Below are 17,686 nucleotides of genomic sequence, written 5' to 3'. Positions count from 1 at the left end.
CCTGCTCAGGTACTCTGTCCTCTACCTGCTCAGGTACTCTGTCCTGCTCAGGTACTCTGTCCTCTACCTGCTCAGGTACTCTGTACTCTACCTGCTCAGGTGCTCTGCGCTCTACCTGCTCAGGTACACTGTCCTCTACCTGCTCAGAAGGAACGTAATGCAGCATTAAGAAAAGATAAACAGGAGGACCAACAGAAAGTTTAAGTTAAGATAAGAACAGGTTTTGGCTGAAGACAGAGGTGAATCTATAAAATATTAATTAGAATAATAAACAATATATAAAGTGATTGTTAATGTGTGTTTTCAGTTCGCTAACCCAGACTTCATGCAACCCATCTCTGATGTCGTTGATGAGGTCATTCAGAGCTGTCCAATTGATGTGAGGAGACCGCTCTACAAGGTAACTCACCTGAGCCCACCTCAGTATGTTTCCACCAAACTAATCGCACATAGTGTTAATTAAAAGTGTGTGTGTGTGTGTGTGTGTGTGTGTTCGTGTGTGTGTCAGAACATTGTGCTCTCTGGAGGATCCACCATGTTCAGAGACTTTGGGCGGCGGCTGCAGAGAGACCTGAAGAGAGTCGTGGACGCCCGACTGAAACTCAGCGAAGAACTCAGTGGAGGACGGATAAAGGTCAGACCGACACAAACACAAACACACACACACACACACACACACACACACACACACAGTTGACGCATTTAATTTGTCTGCAGCCGAAGCCGATGGAGGTACAAGTCGTCACTCATCACATGCAGCGCTACGCCGTCTGGTTCGGAGGCTCCATGTTGGCGTCCACGGTAACCGCACACACATCCTCCACTTATCCTACGAATTAGCCCCCCATGAATGATGTTACGTCCCTAACATGCAGTTACGTAATTAACTTAAAGTGACGGAGGTTAGCTTTCGGCAAGTAAAGTTACTGTGGTTTTATATATGTGGTTATTAGGTTTAGGGAAAGAAACGTGGCGAGGACGTACCTTAAAATGACTCAGAGTTCACACAGTTCTGAACAAGTGTCTCCTGAGGACACACTTTTTGTGACCTATCTACCGCCCCAACCTGCCTCCTTACAGACCGCTCGGGACTGCTTCCTTGTTTACTGACATCAGTGCATTAGTCATGTGATCGCAGCCTTTCAAGATACGTGGGATATGAATTTCCGTGCAATATTATTTGTAGGAAAATGTTCTGTTCATGAGAACAGCCTGGGTCGTTGTGCACTGACGTCACTTGTGTGAGGTATACTTTATTTTATTTTTTTGTTTGTTTGTCTCTCCAGCCGGAGTTTTTCCAGGTGTGTCACTCGAAGAAGGACTACGATGAGATCGGTCCCAGCATCTGTCGACACAACCCCGTGTTCGGCATCATGTCCTGATGGCAGCGGCAACTACAGACGGCTAGCCTGTCAGTCTGCTACGTTGTTAGCCTGTTGGCCTTTCAGCCTGCTTCCCACTAGATAGCCAGCCAGCTAGCCCGTTAGCTGACCTGTTTACCTGCTATCTGCTAGCCACCAGCCACTTAGCCAATAGCCTGTTAATCTCTTGCCCCGCTGAGTTTTTATCCCGCTACGCTACGAGCTGGTTAGCAGGCTAGCTCAGTCTCATCAAGCACATGGAGGTCTGTAGTAACTGAAATCAGTTAGAAAACAGTGTGGTGTTGTTTTGTTTTAAACTTTCAGCACTGACAACTTGTTTCTCATCAAAAAGAAAAAAAAAATCCAGAAGAGACACTTGAAGGCTACCGCAGAACTTCTCCAGACCTCGAGATGACGTCTAGCTAGCTGCTAGCCTGTTAGCCATCCTCAAAAATGTAGCCGTGTTCAGAGTGTGTCTGTTGAAAGTTTACACTGTTGGCCCGACTGAAGATGGCAGAGATGATCTTCTTTGTGGGTTGTTTTAGAGAAATGTTCACAACACAGATACAAGTTGAGTTTACTGAATTTTCTTTTCTCATAGCGATCAAGGAAACTGTAAAAGAAGGAAAGGACGTGACGAGGAGCCAGGCTTTGGTGTCAGTGCTATTGGAGTCAACGGGGTAGACATGACATATCAAATTATAACCTTATCATATCTTTGTTGTTTCACCTTCCACAAGATTGAAAAACACACTTTATGTTTTTTATCTAAATGTGCGCGTTAGTTTTCCTTGTTAGTGGTCTCCAAACAGATCATGGCTCTGTCACGACAGGAGAAGAATGTGATCATCGTCTCCTCCTTTATGACCTGCCATTTTAAACCTGGCAGAATCATCAGGAACTTCACTGTTAACTAGCTAACGTTTGTCGTATTGGTTAAAGTATATTTCCTCAGATTGCTTTAGGTTCATTTTCCCCCCGAACATCAAGACACGATGTAGCTTAACCCGTTTAGATCTGATCTGTCCCTTCTAATGGACATAAGTTTTCTAGGATATCTAGATCTACGATTACTGTCACTTGACTCCACCCAAATGAACACACTTGTAGGCTGTGTCCACAATCATTCACTCATTCACTACTCACTACGTAGGTAGTTCTACATAGAGGACTGTATAGTGAGCTCACCTGAAACATGAAAAACACATTCAGACACCACTTAGGTCATTTTCTCAACGCCGTTAATTATGATTTAATAATTTAAACATGTCATATCAGCGACGGCTGGTGAAGCGTCCATATTTGTGATAAAAACATGAAATAGGGAGCGTATTTCCCCCAAGTTGATAAGTAATATTACTTTGTGGCTGTTTGTGTTGTGATGCTGCTCTGCTCACATTAGACGTATTTACACTGGCAGACAGACAGGAGGAGGGAGAGCAGCGCCATATCAACCTGTCCTACTGATGTCAGTCATTTCCTGTTTAACCTTTGTTGTGTTGAAGTTTGTTTTACCATTAAGGCACAAACCAGAGCTAGTAGCGACCCAGCATGCTAACATTAGCTAGTGTTAGTAGCCCTACTCTGTACAGTAACTGTGAAGCATGAGAGACGATATATTGCCGAATTATTTTTATCATTACGTGAACTGACGACTTCACATTAAACTGACAGTTTATTACATGACAAAGAAAAACTGGTTAAACATGTACAGCAGGTCTCGGTGTCTGTCCGTTCCTTTGGCGCAATGCATGATGGGATATTAGCCCTGTTTCCACCGGGCAGTATGGTTGATTCAGTTCAGTTCAGTTCAGTTCAATTTCCACAGTAAAAGTTGTGGATGGTACCAACAGCAGCGTTCCTTAGCGTCCCCATGTTTGGTCCCCCCTCTGTTGGGGTACCTAGCACACAGATCTGGTACTAAAAGGTGGAGCTAGAAACCCTGCAGTCTGATTGGTCAGTAGAGGACGCTCACTCTGGTTTTATGTAACCTCTGTTCATACATCAGTAAACTACAACTATAAAATGAAAGAGAAAAAATAACTTCATTCACTGGGCCGACTGCCGGCAACTTTTAAGGTGGAACGTTAACTTGTAATGTTACTCAATGCATGAGTTGATGACGTGAATCCATCAGCACACCTTAAATTGCACCAACAAACTAACCCTGAGTGATGTCAGCGTTACAGCGTTTGGACTTCTTCATAAACCCCGTGGAAGAACCTAGCGTCTGTACAAAAGAATAAAGCCAGACACACAAACCTCTCTGTGCAGACAGGTTTGATCTTTGCAGTCACGTCCAGGGTTATTAATACTAATAATTAATATTAACATATAATTAATTAATAATAATATTTGTCAAATGATTTTTGTTAACGTTGGACAGACGTGCTGCTAAGACATACTGACAGCAAACTGCACCTCATGGCTCTGTTAGATGAACTTCTTTTCTCTGTTTAATGTGTTTTAGAACAATGTAACTACTGCTGCCACCTGGTGGATGGAAATATAGGCCGAAATATTAATTCATGCTGTAACTGTGGGGCTCTGTCAGTTACATGTTAATATTAGACGCTATCAACCATAAAGGTCTCTTCTCTGTTCCTCAGCCGTTTCTCTCCAGTGTTCAATGTTTCAACAGACAATTTGTAGAGATACTTCAGAAACTGAGGATATTTTGAGTCATGATGAAAAACACAACACAAACTGAAGTGTCGTAAAGCGTCACTTCATTCATTGATTTTATTTAACCACTTGTTAAATACAAATAATCTCATGTTTTTGACCATTTGTTGTTAATTTTACTGTTAGGTGATTCCTACGTTAAGATTCTTCGTCCGTTGGAGTAGACAGAAGAAATCACACATAATTAACTTTCCTAATAAAAAAAATTGTCAATGGTTTATGAGTGCATTTAGATAAGAAATCCACCGTTACAATTTTTTGTGTGTGTGTTTGGAACATAATCGGCTTCTGAATGGGTTCATTTGTTAAGACGGTGATAATCTGTAACATTTTGAAGAAAACTAACAGTCAGTCCCCTCTCAGACCGTCGGCCATCGTGCTGTCACAGATTACATCGTCAAAATTAGAGTAATCAAAGCTCAAATCTCCGGGGAGCTACATTAGCATAAATTATGTTCTAATGTTACAGTAGAGCTGTTATTTCCTCGAGCAGTCGAACGAATCACGATCATTTGAACACAACAATACAGACCATAATAACAATAATAATAAGAGTGTTTATGGATCATTGACCTGAAAAGTGACCATTCAGTTGGCTGCAGCTTTACTTCCTCTCTCTCCTCACATGCATTTGATCATAAATAAGTAACCAACAGTAAAACTCTTGATTCATGTTTTGATACGATATTTAAAACACTCAGACGTCAGCCGGCTCTTTCCATAATCTTTGCTGTGGTTGTCAGGAGGTGGCGCTAATTGACAAATTATATATGCCTCTATAAATCTGGACCTTTGTCAGTTAAGTGGCCGCTAAGTTACCGGTAACCCTCGAGTTACTTTCTCTTATGACTGTAGTCTGGTCCTGCCCCGGCTGGTGTCATGATGCCGCTGAGAGCAAACAGCAGCTTGAGTTATGTTCAGCTGATGGACAGAGACGTGATCTGTTTGGTGACCAGTAACAGGCAAAACGAGCGCATACATTTAGATAAATAAAACGCCAGTCAACATCACTAAGTTTTAATTTGATGGAAGGAGTCAAAGGTCAAACAACAGAAATACGATGGGTTACATCATCGCGCCCGCCCCTGACCTTTCCTTCTGTCATAGTTTCCATGGTAACGATTTGGACGGACGAGCTAAAACCATATTTGTTTTGCTGCAGTTTGGACGCAGGTTTAGTGGCGTGGATGACGGATTTATCTTCACCTCATCGATACACAACAAATCTGGTTCCAGTGAAGACGCCGTCCAAGCTTCTATCAGCAGTTGAGGAGCGGCCTGTTAGTCTGCTGTGTACGAACCTCTAGATGAATGATGACGAGAGAAAGTTGTGTTTAACGTTACTTTAATGCAGCAGATCTGTCAATCGAAGCCAAGCACAGAATCCTGTTTGAGTTCTGATCCTCTCTTTCCTCTTTGTCTTATTTCCTCTTCACGTCTTGTCCTCTTCACTGCGTCAGTCTTCTGTCTGAAGAGATGTGTAGACCTGCTGTTGGGCAGTGTGTTAGCATGTTAGCACGTCAGCTCTCGTCATGATTGGATGATCCAGCGCTCGGCTACAGATCGTGTCTCCAGCTGAGATTTCAGACAGTTACAAGCTGAAATAATTTGACTGAAAACCGTTAATGTGGAATTCATATTTATTGTGACAAGCTGAGTCTCAGTGACGCATGTCGTCTCTAAACTAACAAAAACGAATGAATCATTGCTGCTTCGTCTGTGAACGGGAACTTTATTCAGTTTAACTCACAGAGGCGTATCTACTGATCGCAGTGTTCTGTCTGATATTCTGTAGTGGTAAATGCTCGTCCGACAGAGTTCTGTTCAGCGCTGATGTCTCGGCTCGTTCTCATTACAAAACCGTCAAATACCGCCGATTTGTCAGTGATTTCAGCATCAGACAGCAACGCCAACTTTCACAGCTGTATGAAACGCCACCGGGCAGCGTCAGTTAGTAATGCGGCTGGATAGAACCTTTTGGGTGTTATGAAACACCACCGGTTGGTCAGACGGCACCTGTCGCAGCAGTATGATACGCTGCTGGACGACGTCAGGTTGAAACGCTGCCAGTGACAATGTAATATAAGGAGCTGCAAAGTCCCTGTAGGGCAGGTTGGAGGGGAGGTGGATGGGTCCAACAAACCCTGGAGACCGCCGCTCACTTCCTGTATGAAGATAGATCCAAACCAAGATTGTGTTGCCAGGCGTAACGGGTATACATACCCACCTTTTTTTCTCGCCATTTACAGTAAACTCACCTGTCAGCCAAAAAGGACTTAGAATATGTAGGATAATATTCCCACTTCCTCTGCAGTAACCTGCCCGTCTAGCAGTACAGCCGCCTCATCAGCTACCACTACACCACTGCCTAAACCTAACCATGTGCTTGTCCCAGTGTTGGTCGCGGCGTCCCGGAACGTCAACAGGACACAGGAGGATACGAGGGTGTAATATGTAGACGTGAAAGGCAAAGCGGTGATATGTGATGACGTGCTGGATGTCTCCAGCCGTTAAGAGACAGAGAAAATGTTTTTGAGCTCATCGGTCCATAACTCGGCGTTGACCGATATTTCAACAACGTCTGTGAGTGTTTCTGTGTTTCGGAGGTGACCTGATGTTTTCTCTAGCGCCACCATCTGGACAAAATCTGCTATTGAACTTAAACTGGACTCAACATGACTGTGAATCAGCAAGAGGGGACAAGGTGTAGTTTCATACTGAGGGACATGAACTTTTGATTTGAATGATAACATGTTTGAGGTCTGGAGCTGCTGATGTCTGTCATCAGCATGAACCGGACTGGATTTAAAAACACGACCGTCTGTGAGCACGAATCACATCAGAGGCGTGCAAACAAAACGACAAAGATATTTTCTGACAGGAGGAAATACAACAAGTGGAAACAAGTGTGTGTGTGTGTGTGTGTCTGTGTCTGTGTGTGTGTTTCAGTGATATACGGCCTGTATCATTAACCTGTGCACTCAGAGAGTTTATATTTGTAAAGAGATCAGAACACAGAGGAGAGCTAACAGGTCACATAGATGATAAAGTTAATAGACACTCATATATATACTGTACATACTGTATGCTGAGAGCACTGAGGCATCAGACTGATCCAGGAACAGGTCGAAACCACAAGTGGCACCATCAGCTGAAGTGTGGTGTGTTCAGGTACAATCATGTAAAAGTAATAGTCGTGTAGAAATACATTAATTAAATGTATTTCTACATGTTTGTATGAGCAGGTGCAGCATCTGAATGTGCTGTACTCCAGTCCTCCATGAAGAGCGTCGAAAAGACAAGAGGCATCTGTGATTTACATGAACACTGAAACAATGAGGCATTCACGTTAAGAAATCAGTTATCAGTTATAGCTATTAATTATCAATCAATTTAGACACTCTAAAATAACTAACCTTGAGCAACGTAGGAAGGAAAAACCAACGCAGTCAACACAGGAAAATAAGTTGGAGATGTTTGATCGTAGTTACAGGATGGTGTCTCTCAGGATCTTGTGATTATGACATGAGAACCAACTTTTTGGGTCGTGAACCGGTTTACTTTTGGTCAAAATGCTCTGAACGGTTTAGAACAGATCTATGTTGGTGGAAAAGAGGGTACCCAACACGCTCTCATCCCCACTCCTCAAATAACGTTGCTCTGACACTCTGTACCCTCATGCGTCAGTTTTGGATGGTCAGGGACGCCGCGTCAGTTTCTGCTCGTTACATGCACACAGTTTCCTTTAAAACTAGGTTACAACGTTGGTAAAACACCTCAGATTTATTTTCCTGAGGTTTAGGCAACAAGAGAACGTGGTCAGTTTAAAAAGAACATTATGGTTAAAATTCTCTCGAGAAGCAAACAGCGACTCCCAGGTGAAAAGTCTGGAGTTTGTTTGATCCGTCCACCCTATATGGACGTTATTGCTCTTTATATCACACAAGTTGCTGGTGGCAGTTTGTTACATCGCCGTCCGGTGTGTAAGAAGGGTGCCAGCGTGTCTGATGCGCCTGGGGCAAATCAAATCATGCCTCTGTGCGTCGGTATCTGACGCCGACATCACAGATGAAGGGAAGGTATTTGACGAGTTGGGAGTGAGAACAGGCCGGGTATCAGTGTCACTTTACTAATAGTGAAGTAGAAACTAGATGGCAGCTAACACTCCGCGTGCCCCCTTCCTCTACCTGACCCACAACGACCTGCAACATCATCTCCACTTATTTTTTTCTGAGCTGAATGTGATGCACTTTCCTCCACAGCAGCGGCAGCAGCTAGCAGGGCCTGCGGTCGTGTTTCCTTTAAACTGTCGGCCAAATTCTAAGCAAACTTTTGAAATGCTGCAAAACAGAAATGCGAATTCAGTGCGTTTCCATCAGCCAGCTTGGAGCCAATAAATTCATCTTGCTGCAAAGTGTAGTTTGGTTCAAGGTTGGTGGTTCAGGCTGTAATCTGCCAGGTAACAGAGAAGAAGAAGAAGAAGGTTATGAACCAGAAACAAAACAAGTCGCCATCTAACCAAACACAGAGACGTCTTCAGGAACTTGTTTTAATTCTGCTGTCACGTCAGCTGGTGTTGGACACGTTTCACTCAGTCCAGAGACGAAGACAAATAAATGCAATAATTCTAATGCACGGGAAGAATCAGCTGATCAGTCACGTGACTGAAATGTTCGCTCCATCAGAACCTGCTCGTTTCCACGCAGCTTTACTAATGTGGTACTTCAAAAAATGTAAATACGGAAACACAGCTGGTGGCGGCTCCAGCAGATGTTCACACCTTCATCTTCATTTTGTACCCACATGAACATTAACTCTGGAACATGTCCATCGGCCCTGCAGGTCTGTTATCAGCACTCACACAATGCATGACTGTGTTCACAGGTGTCCTTGTGGTTTGGACCTGGGTCTCTGGCTGAGGACAGCCCAGTGTAGAAAAGACACAGCAGATGTTTAGTTTTATGAAGACGTCCTCACAGCTGCAGTGAAATCCTATTTTTGTGGTGGAGCTGAACCTGAACACAGTCGGTGTATGTTAATGATCTGTGGTTTGATGCTGAGCTGCTGTCAATAAACACTCATCACCCTCAACAGTGACTCTGATCTCTGCTCTCACACTTCTGATCATGAAACATACTGATGGAGAGAACACTAATTCATCAGTGGCTCTCAGGAGGCGTCTTTATAGAAGAACTATGTGTACATCTACTGAACCTGCTCAGGACCTGTTTGCATGACTCTCCATGTCAGGTCGTTCATTATGAGATCATAAACCACTTTTATTGGTGTCATTAGGGTCCGAGCATGAGGCCCAGCGGCCCCACGGTCCAGCGGCCCAGTGGCCCCTGGCACTGAAGGAATCTTTTTATAAATGTTTTTGTAGTGTGGAGGGTGAAACCTCGTTGGTCTTTGTGTGTGAGTGAATTCATTTATTTTTTTCTTCAGAGATTTTCTTGCATATTCCCATGAGATGGTGTAGTGTGTACTAGACCTTCATCAGGCAAACTGTTTGCCTGATGAAGGTCTAGTACCGAAACGTCGCAAATAAATTTTATATTGCAAGTTAGACAGTGCGCGGGAGTCCTTTTGCAATTTTTTGGTCTTCTCTCTCCAACGCACATGTCCTGTTTTAATAGATGTGTGAAGTGATTTCCTTTGTAGTGTGGACACGTGAAATTTTCAGCAATGATTGGAGGTTGTGTGCAAACGTGGCTCAACAAATGTGACCCTAATCGGCCTGATGGTGGCGCTCTAAGGATGGCCCCTAGAGATGGTTGTGCTGAAAATCCCAGTAAATACTCAGACCAGCCCGTCTGGCACCAACAACCATGCCACGTTCAAAGTCACTTCAATCACCTTTCTTCATCATTCTGATGCTCCGTTTGAACTTCAGCAGCTCGTCTTCACCATGTCTACATGACTAAGTGTTAATGAGCTGCTGACACCTGATTGGCTGATTAGATATGTGTGTTAATGTGCAGGTGAACAGGTGTACCTAATAAAGTGGCTGATGGGTGTGTATGACATCTTCACGCAGTCTGTGCAGACGGTGTTGGGCTTCCTCCGGCCCGCTGGGGGGCAGCACAGCATCTGCTCCAGGTATGAACGTCTCTCTGTGGTCACTGTGAAACTTTACCGTTAATGAACGGGACATGACGTCAGCACGCACCGGTCACCGCCGAGCGTCGTTTATGGATCCGAAAACTCAACTCTCGGTAAGATTTGACTCCACATAGCGACAGTTAACAACAGGACAACAGGACGTTAGCGGCAGGCAGCGGCAACTTTAACTGTTGATTTAACCGTTAAATCAGTTGCGGCCGTCGGTGCTAAAAGTTAGCGACAGCTAGTTTAAGTAGTTAACAGCTAGCTTAAAGTATTTAACAGCTATCTTAAACTAACGTTAGCGAACAGCTAGTTTAAAGTAGTTAACAGCTAGCTTAAAGTAGTTAACACCTAGCTTAAAGTAGCGAACAGCTAGCTAAAAGTAGTTAAGTTAGCTAGCTTAAAGTATTTAACAGCTAGCTTAAAGTATTTAACAGCTAGCTTAAAGTAACGTTAGCGAACAGCTAGCTTAAAGTAGTTAACAGCTAGCTAAAAGTTAGCGACAGCTAGTTTGAAGTATTTAACAGCTAGCTTAAAGTAGCGAACAGCTAGCTTAAAGTAGTTAAATTAGCTAGCTTAAAGTATTTAACAGCTAGCTTAAAGTAACGTTAGCGAACAGCTAGCTTAAAGTAGTTAACAGCTAGCTTAAAGTAGTTAGCTAGCTTAAAGTATTTAACAGCTAAGTTAGCTTAAAGTAGCGAACAGCTAGCTTAAAGTAGTTAACAGATGATGTGTAACTGGAGTACAAACACAGAAATACTAGTAAAAGTACTGCGTTCACAATCTTAAGTAGAAGTACATGAAAGTATTTAAAAAGTACTGATGGTGGAGGCAGGTTATTGGTTATTGGTTATAGGTTATTCTGTAGGTTATTGATGAATGAACGTCAGTGTGGTGGTGCAGCACTGTGACCTGAACATTTAACTGTGTCATAAACTATATTTAATTATTGAAGTGTGTAACATCACACAGACTGGTGGTCGCTCTTATAAGAACGTGTACAGATGTGAAGCTCTGACTGTATCTGACTGATCTGTAATGAGAGCTGGTGTCTTGTATAAATATGGACCTTACAGTCAGACGCAGTGTGTGCAGCCTGTGTAGCTGAGGGGACAGGTCAAACTGAGGCTGAACCATTAACATAAACTACAGATCACCTGTAAAACAATTTAATAAATTAATCTGTCATTATTAAAACAACTGGAGACTGAGAACAAACTGATATATGGGTCTGATAACATTTAAATAAATATCAGAAATCATCAGTATATTGTGTTTCTGTGACTTCCTGTGTGGACTGAAGGCTGTTGGAAAACTGTCCGGCTGAATCCAAATATCTGGACTTCACCTCACTGCCAGACTCGCACACTTTGTGGGCTTCAGTTCATCCAGTCCACAGGGAGGTGATGTTGTGGGTTTTTCAACTTCTGAAAAAAATCCTATGAATGTGTGAAATAGTTATTGATAGTTAGGCCCATTAACCTTTTGAAATCTGGAGCGACATCACTTTCCTTGTGCTGCTTTCAGGCACTTGTCACAAGTATTCAAACCTTTGAAACCTGAGCAAATTGTTGTGATTTCTTTGACAAACATGGGAAAAAGGCAACGAGCAACTTGGTAAGAAATGTCCCACAAAATTGCAAAAAACTAATCGATATAAAACTTTTTTAAAAAATAGGGAAAAAAAGGAAAAGGCTTTGGAAAACTAATTTTTATTTTATTTGAATTAATATATTTATTGATATATATTTGTTTAGATAAAATTTAAGCACTTTTTCCACGTCATTTCCTTGTTTGTTTGTTTTTACTTTTCTTTCTTTAGATTTTTTTTTACTGATTTTCTTGTTTCTAATTTTCTCTTTGTACAAATTCCTTCCTTCGTTGCTTGTTGTCTTCTTACTTTGTTTTTGAAAGAAACCAAGCCAGTTTGCTCAGGTTTCAAAGGGTTAAAATGTTATTTGAATGTATACGTACAGGCTGTAGAGGGACTGAAAACATATGTTATTACTGCAGCCTGTCAGAGTGTGCAGGGAAAGAGGCTGGAAAACAACAAAAGAAGGTTTGTAATACCCAGTTTATTGAGCTACAGTCCTTATTTAAACACATTTCTGTTTTTGAACACATGCAGTCTGTATGTTATAGATGTATTAATACATGTTTGTTCAGTCACAGAAAAGGCTCTAAATGTGATTTATATCTTGTTATCTGCAGGGACTGATTAATAGGCACTGGTCATCAACTAATGCCTGGTTCACACTACACGACTTTTCTGCCCGTTCTGAAAGTCACTATGTCACATTACACGATGGCGAAGTCATAAAATCGTGCCGTGACTTGGCCGACAGACATGACACACTGCACCATGGTCCACACCAGTCATCACTGACCGTCTTTCCCGACGTGTGTGATGTCATCAGGTTATTCTTGTCCTATTTTATAACTATTACCTCAGTCACTGTGTGTGTTCATGTGCCAGCTGAACTGTTACTGTAGTAACGTAAGAAGTGTCACCAGGTGGGCGGAGCTACATTTGAAGCACCGTATGAAAACTATGACAGTCACTAATCCTCCACAGGAAGTTCCTGCAAATGTTTCACAATAAAAGCCTATTTAGAAAATGAAGGAATTCTGTCAGCTGAAGTTATAAGGGGCTTTTAATTTGAAACAGAAACAGGAAGTGTTGAGTTTGAAATGATGGCGTGATGCAGTAAATGTAACAGGATTCAAACTAATGGTACTACTATTGGTCAAAGTGACGGCTGCGACGGAGAAAATCAAACATGCCAAACTTTCTGTCGGGATGTCGTGAGGCGTCCCAGACGTGGCATCGGTTGTCGTCTACTATGACACACTACACGAGATGAAACCATGGATTATAGCATACAACACTCGTCGTCGTTCATGATCCATGCCAACACCATACGTTGCTACGTCGCTGCGTCGGGCTGTAATCAGGCTGATAACGTGTAGTGTGTACCAGGGATTATATGACAAATATATGAATATGACAGCAGCGATAGTTGAACATTTCCATGGCAACAAGTAAAACAGTCTCGAGGGCTGTCTGTCAGCAGCTTGCAGTCTCAGCCTTCACAGACTCTACGTGATGACAGTAAATACGTCACACTATGTACAGCTGAGGTCTGTGAGGGCTCAGTCTGCAGGTCCAGAGGGTGGACGTTTGGATTCAGCCTCCGACCTGACCGCAGCCTGTTGTCTCCGCCTCCTGCTGCAGCTGCCTGCTGTCGTCCAGGCGAGGCGCGGTTCATCTCTAACGAGCCTACTGATGAGTGTAGATGATGTGATCCTTGCAGTTAACTATCATCACTCTTGGACTTTCCTCCTCTCACACATGTCAGCCTACACTGGCAGACTGTGGCACACGGATGTTTGAAAGTTAAAAGTTGAAGGGTTTAAAAAAAGCCTCAGTTTTTCTCTCATGCTGATGTTCGTGTGAACGCTTTGATTTTGGTCAAATGAGCCGTAGAATAAAGTGATTTTGATGAAATATCACGTTTTCAAGCTCAGATTGTTTTGTTTTTTTCTGACAGAAGCGTTCGGCGCACAGGATGTGTTCAAGGACCGTCCGAAATTTAAAAATCCAAAGATAATTCCTGTGTTCACAGTTTCTGGCTGTGATGAATGATGTCATTTGTAGCAGTTTTTGTGTTGTGTTATTAACGTCACGACAGCAGCGACGCTGTGAGCAGCGCCCTGATGCTGAGCGGGCCGGGCACAGGGTTCCTGAGGTGAAAGGGACTGAACAGTTCTTTTCTTCACCACAGAGGTGGTTTAAGTCGGTTAATGCTGCAGAGTGTGTTGGTCAGTCCGTCTCATTTGGTCACGTGCCTGCTGACTGCTGCGTTAATTAACGTTGACCGTCCCTGGGTGACGGCGAAAAGAGTATCCACAGTATACTTCACGTTCCCCTCGCAGGTGTAATCATTTAGACGTTAAGTTAAAACATGCTTACAACCGCTGCATTTTGTGAAGATGAATTAGAAGTTAACTGCTGGTTACCTGCAGCGTGTCTGTGCTGTTGACTGTCCAGGTGCTCTTTAGATCCGTCAGCATCACGTTATTGACAAACATGTAGATAATCAATTATTGACGTTTGTGAATCGCTGCCCAATCGTCCACGTCCGCATCACGATGCACCTGGGAATTGATCCTTTCCTCCACCCATACCTGTGACGTCCATCAGACTGGACAAAGAGTCCTCAACAGGATTCTCTCATGAAATCACATGACTGTGTGAAGCTCCCTGAACGCTCATGTGTTCATTTATACATGTGATATATATGTGAACACACCTGTACTCCAGGTGTGTTGGATTGTCTCTGATGGTGTCCTGGTCTCTGCAGGCTGTCACATGATCCAGGAGAGCGAGGAGATGGTGAGGAGGAGGGAGGTGGGCTGTCAGTGGGAGAGTCCACAGGAGGAGAGGAGGGAGGTGGGCTGTCAGAGTGACTCAGCAGAGAGAAGAGACGCTGCCGTCCAGGTGGACCTGCTGACTCAGCAGCTCAGCTGGAGACACACAGGTGAGTTTGATGGTCACACAGGCGTATAATTCTGATGGATCAGACTTTAGATACCAGCTCTTCCAGAAAAAGCCATTGAATAGTGACTGGGCGCTCCCTCCTACATGTACGAATGATTTACATGGGTGTTCCTGTGTGTATTCCTGTGTGTGTTCCTGTGTGTGTTCCTTTGTGTTCAGGTGTGTGCGGTGCGGCGTGGCGCTGTGTTTCTGTCCGGGCAGATGAACCAGGAGGGGGCGCTCTGCTGCAGCACTGCAGCACAGACGGGACACACACGCTGGACACAGGGCAACAGCACACACACCACAGCCCCCCACTCTACCTGCTCTGCTGCCCACTCACACACTCATCACCACTACCCACGATGCCTCAGCTCGGACCACCTGCGCCTCCTGATCTGCATCGTTCCAAGGAGCTCACCACGTTACCCAGCATGCCTCTGTGTGGAGTGTCCCCCACTGCAGGAGAGAGGAGTGATGCTTCTCCTCTGACTGCTGCAGGAGTCTCTGTTCCTCCTCCTGGACTCATTGCTCCTCTGAGCCCCCGCCTGGCCGAAGAGGAGGAGGAGGAAGGCTCGCTGTTTCAACATGAGGAGGGTAAGTTGTTGTTTCAGGTTTTGGTGAGATTTATGAGTCCTGTGTGGACTTATGTTATCAATGAATCTTTTTTCAATTGAAATCTGTCAGAATGAAGACGTGATGTCTTTCTAAACCCAAACAGAGGCAGACTCCCTCAGGCCCAGGTCTCTCTGTGACACTCATTGTAGTGAGTGCAACACTCCTCCAGTCTTTGTGCAACTGTAAAAACGCAGCATGTGTACATGCTGCGTTTTTACACCCTCAAATAGACCCTGTTAGTGCCGACATCACAATGACATCATGTTATCAGCTGGAGGTGCAGCTGCCTCTCCCCCACAGGGCTGTAGGCTCCATAGGAGTGTTAAAATGTGTTTGTCTTGTTGTGTTATTGGGAGCCAGAATAGAAGGAGTCATGGCTCAAAACCAGCCGCCACTGCCCGTCAACAAAAACAAAGACAACTATGGTTAAATGTGATAAGACCAAAGGACTGGACGGAGGCCATCATCAAAAATGCTCACATGTGCAGCGCACACTTCATATCAGGTTAGGGAAAAAGTATTTCCTGTTGTAGGGATGAATAAGGTTATGTGTATTAAGGGTTATCATGTCCACCTCATCAGAAACTGGGGAGGGATTAAGAGGAATATTGGATTTCTCTGGAACGCTAACTTTTTAGCACATTAGCTAACGTTAGCTTCCATAGCAAAACAAACAAGTGTGGTCCTCCTTTGTAAGATTGGCTTCCTGTGACATCATCCATCCACTGAGTGAGAGCATACGGGTCGGCCAGTCTGGTCCCGTTGGTCAGTGTTTACTTATTCAAGTAACACTGGCGGTCCCGGAGAGTGAGTGACCTGACATGGTGCGTTGGTAAATTCAGTCTGACGCTCTACACTAAAATGAGAGCCCTGTTGGTGGAAGAAACGGAGCGTTATATTTCTACATGAATGAACCAACGGTTAAGTTAATCACACATTCACTCCGCTCGGCGCTCTGCTGCTCCGTCTCCACAGACAGAGTGTCCAGAGTGCGCTCTGCCACTCTGAGAGTGCGCTGCTCTGGATAACCCAACGCTACATTCAGACAGCGCTCCCAATTTATCAACGCTCCAGTTTGTGTCAGACTGCGCTCCCACACTCACAATGAGTGTTTCTGAACGCACCACTCACATCATCTTCCTCCATCGTCTAAAACAAGACAACACAACTTGTTAGCTAGCGCTAGCTAATGTCTGTGGAGAACTGTTTCGCCCCCAGCTAAGCCCCGCCCACGACATCACACTGCTTACTAACAGTAAAAGGGTGTATTCTTTGTTTCTAACGTAGATGAGCGGCAGGTGCGCCAACAAATGCCAGAGCAACGTCATCATGGTGTGCACGCATTGCTGCTGCCCTGAGATAAACTGATCATGTTCGAGCAGAGCTGTCAGACGTCTGTCCCACAGACAATCAGCTCCTCACTCAGTAAACAGGCTATGACACGGTGCTTGTTGAGGCAGACGCAACCTGCCACAGCGCTCCTGAACGCTGGCACAGAAGACGCACACGACCAGCACTGCACACCCGACCTCCAGTTTTCCACGCGGTTAAAGACGCAGCATGTGTACAGCCCTTAAATCCACCTTAAGCAACCATAGCAACAATACTGATGTTAATGGCTAAGCTAACCAACTCACTGTATGAGTCAGAACATGTGTTTATGTCTCTGTGCTGACAACAGCTGCGGCCGGACGCATTATGTTGTCCGTCCAACCATCCCATTCTTGTGAACGTGATATGACAGCAATGCCTGCAGAGAATTACTTAAAATTTGGCACAAACTTCCAACATCTGTCTTTATCTTTGACGCCAGTCACATCAGAGGATGGAAACTTCATTTAAAGAGAATCTGATCATTTCACTATAATGTTGACAACACATCTAAATATTTTACTGCAGAATATGACTGACATTAGATTCATGATTCTGTACAGATGAGAGTTTCCACGGTAACAGACAGCCCACAATGATGACAGAGAAGAAGAGGAGGAGGCAGAGAAGGAAGATGGTCGGTCCACCAATCAGATACCTCCTGGAGTCAGAGGAGCAGTCACATGTTCTGCTAACAGCCAATCAGGACAGAGCGAGGGGACCAAAGAAAAGAGGAAGACCAAAAAAGGCTGACAGCAAGACTGGGGGCGGGGCTTCAGAGGTGACTGAGAGACAGACAGGTGATAGGGACACGGAGAGACAGACAGGTGATAGGGACACAGAGAGACAGACAGGTGACATGGACACGGAGAGACAGATAGGTGACATGGACACGGAGAGACAGACAGGTGACAGGGACACAGAGAGACAGACAGGTGACAGGGACACGGCTCCTGATTGGTCCAAACGCAGCACGGAGGGGCGCAGAGGTGACCGGTGGTGGGTT

The 17,686-nt window shown here is 44.3% G+C and overlaps 2 protein-coding genes across 2 annotated transcripts in view; both read left to right on the top strand.

The window, feature by feature from the left end:
- The window catches only part of LOC126397835 (actin-related protein 3B-like), an 18,101-nt gene extending 8,985 nt beyond the window's left edge, over window positions 1-9,116 (top strand). The window contains exons 9-12 of the mRNA XM_050056829.1: window positions 308-400; window positions 509-634; window positions 718-801; window positions 1,287-9,116. Coding sequence (XP_049912786.1) covers window positions 308-400; window positions 509-634; window positions 718-801; window positions 1,287-1,382 — 399 coding nt within the window. The 3' untranslated portion in view covers window positions 1,383-9,116. The remainder of the gene's footprint in view (window positions 1-307; window positions 401-508; window positions 635-717; window positions 802-1,286) is intronic.
- Window positions 9,117-12,011: 2,895 nt separating this feature from the next.
- Window positions 12,012-17,686, top strand: part of LOC126397544 (uncharacterized) — a 14,973-nt gene continuing 9,298 nt past the window's right edge. The window contains exons 1-5 of the mRNA XM_050056401.1: window positions 12,012-12,210; window positions 12,363-12,568; window positions 14,516-14,692; window positions 14,872-15,288; window positions 17,244-17,669. Of these exons, the coding sequence (XP_049912358.1) occupies window positions 12,559-12,568; window positions 14,516-14,692; window positions 14,872-15,288; window positions 17,244-17,669 (1,030 nt within the window). The 5' untranslated portion in view covers window positions 12,012-12,210; window positions 12,363-12,558. The remainder of the gene's footprint in view (window positions 12,211-12,362; window positions 12,569-14,515; window positions 14,693-14,871; window positions 15,289-17,243; window positions 17,670-17,686) is intronic.

Source organism: Epinephelus moara, chromosome 11 (assembly GCF_006386435.1).
Source record: "Epinephelus moara isolate mb chromosome 11, YSFRI_EMoa_1.0, whole genome shotgun sequence".
NCBI classification, from domain to species: Eukaryota; Metazoa; Chordata; class Actinopteri; order Perciformes; family Serranidae; genus Epinephelus; species Epinephelus moara.
This window is presented reverse-complemented; position numbering and strand designations above follow the sequence as displayed.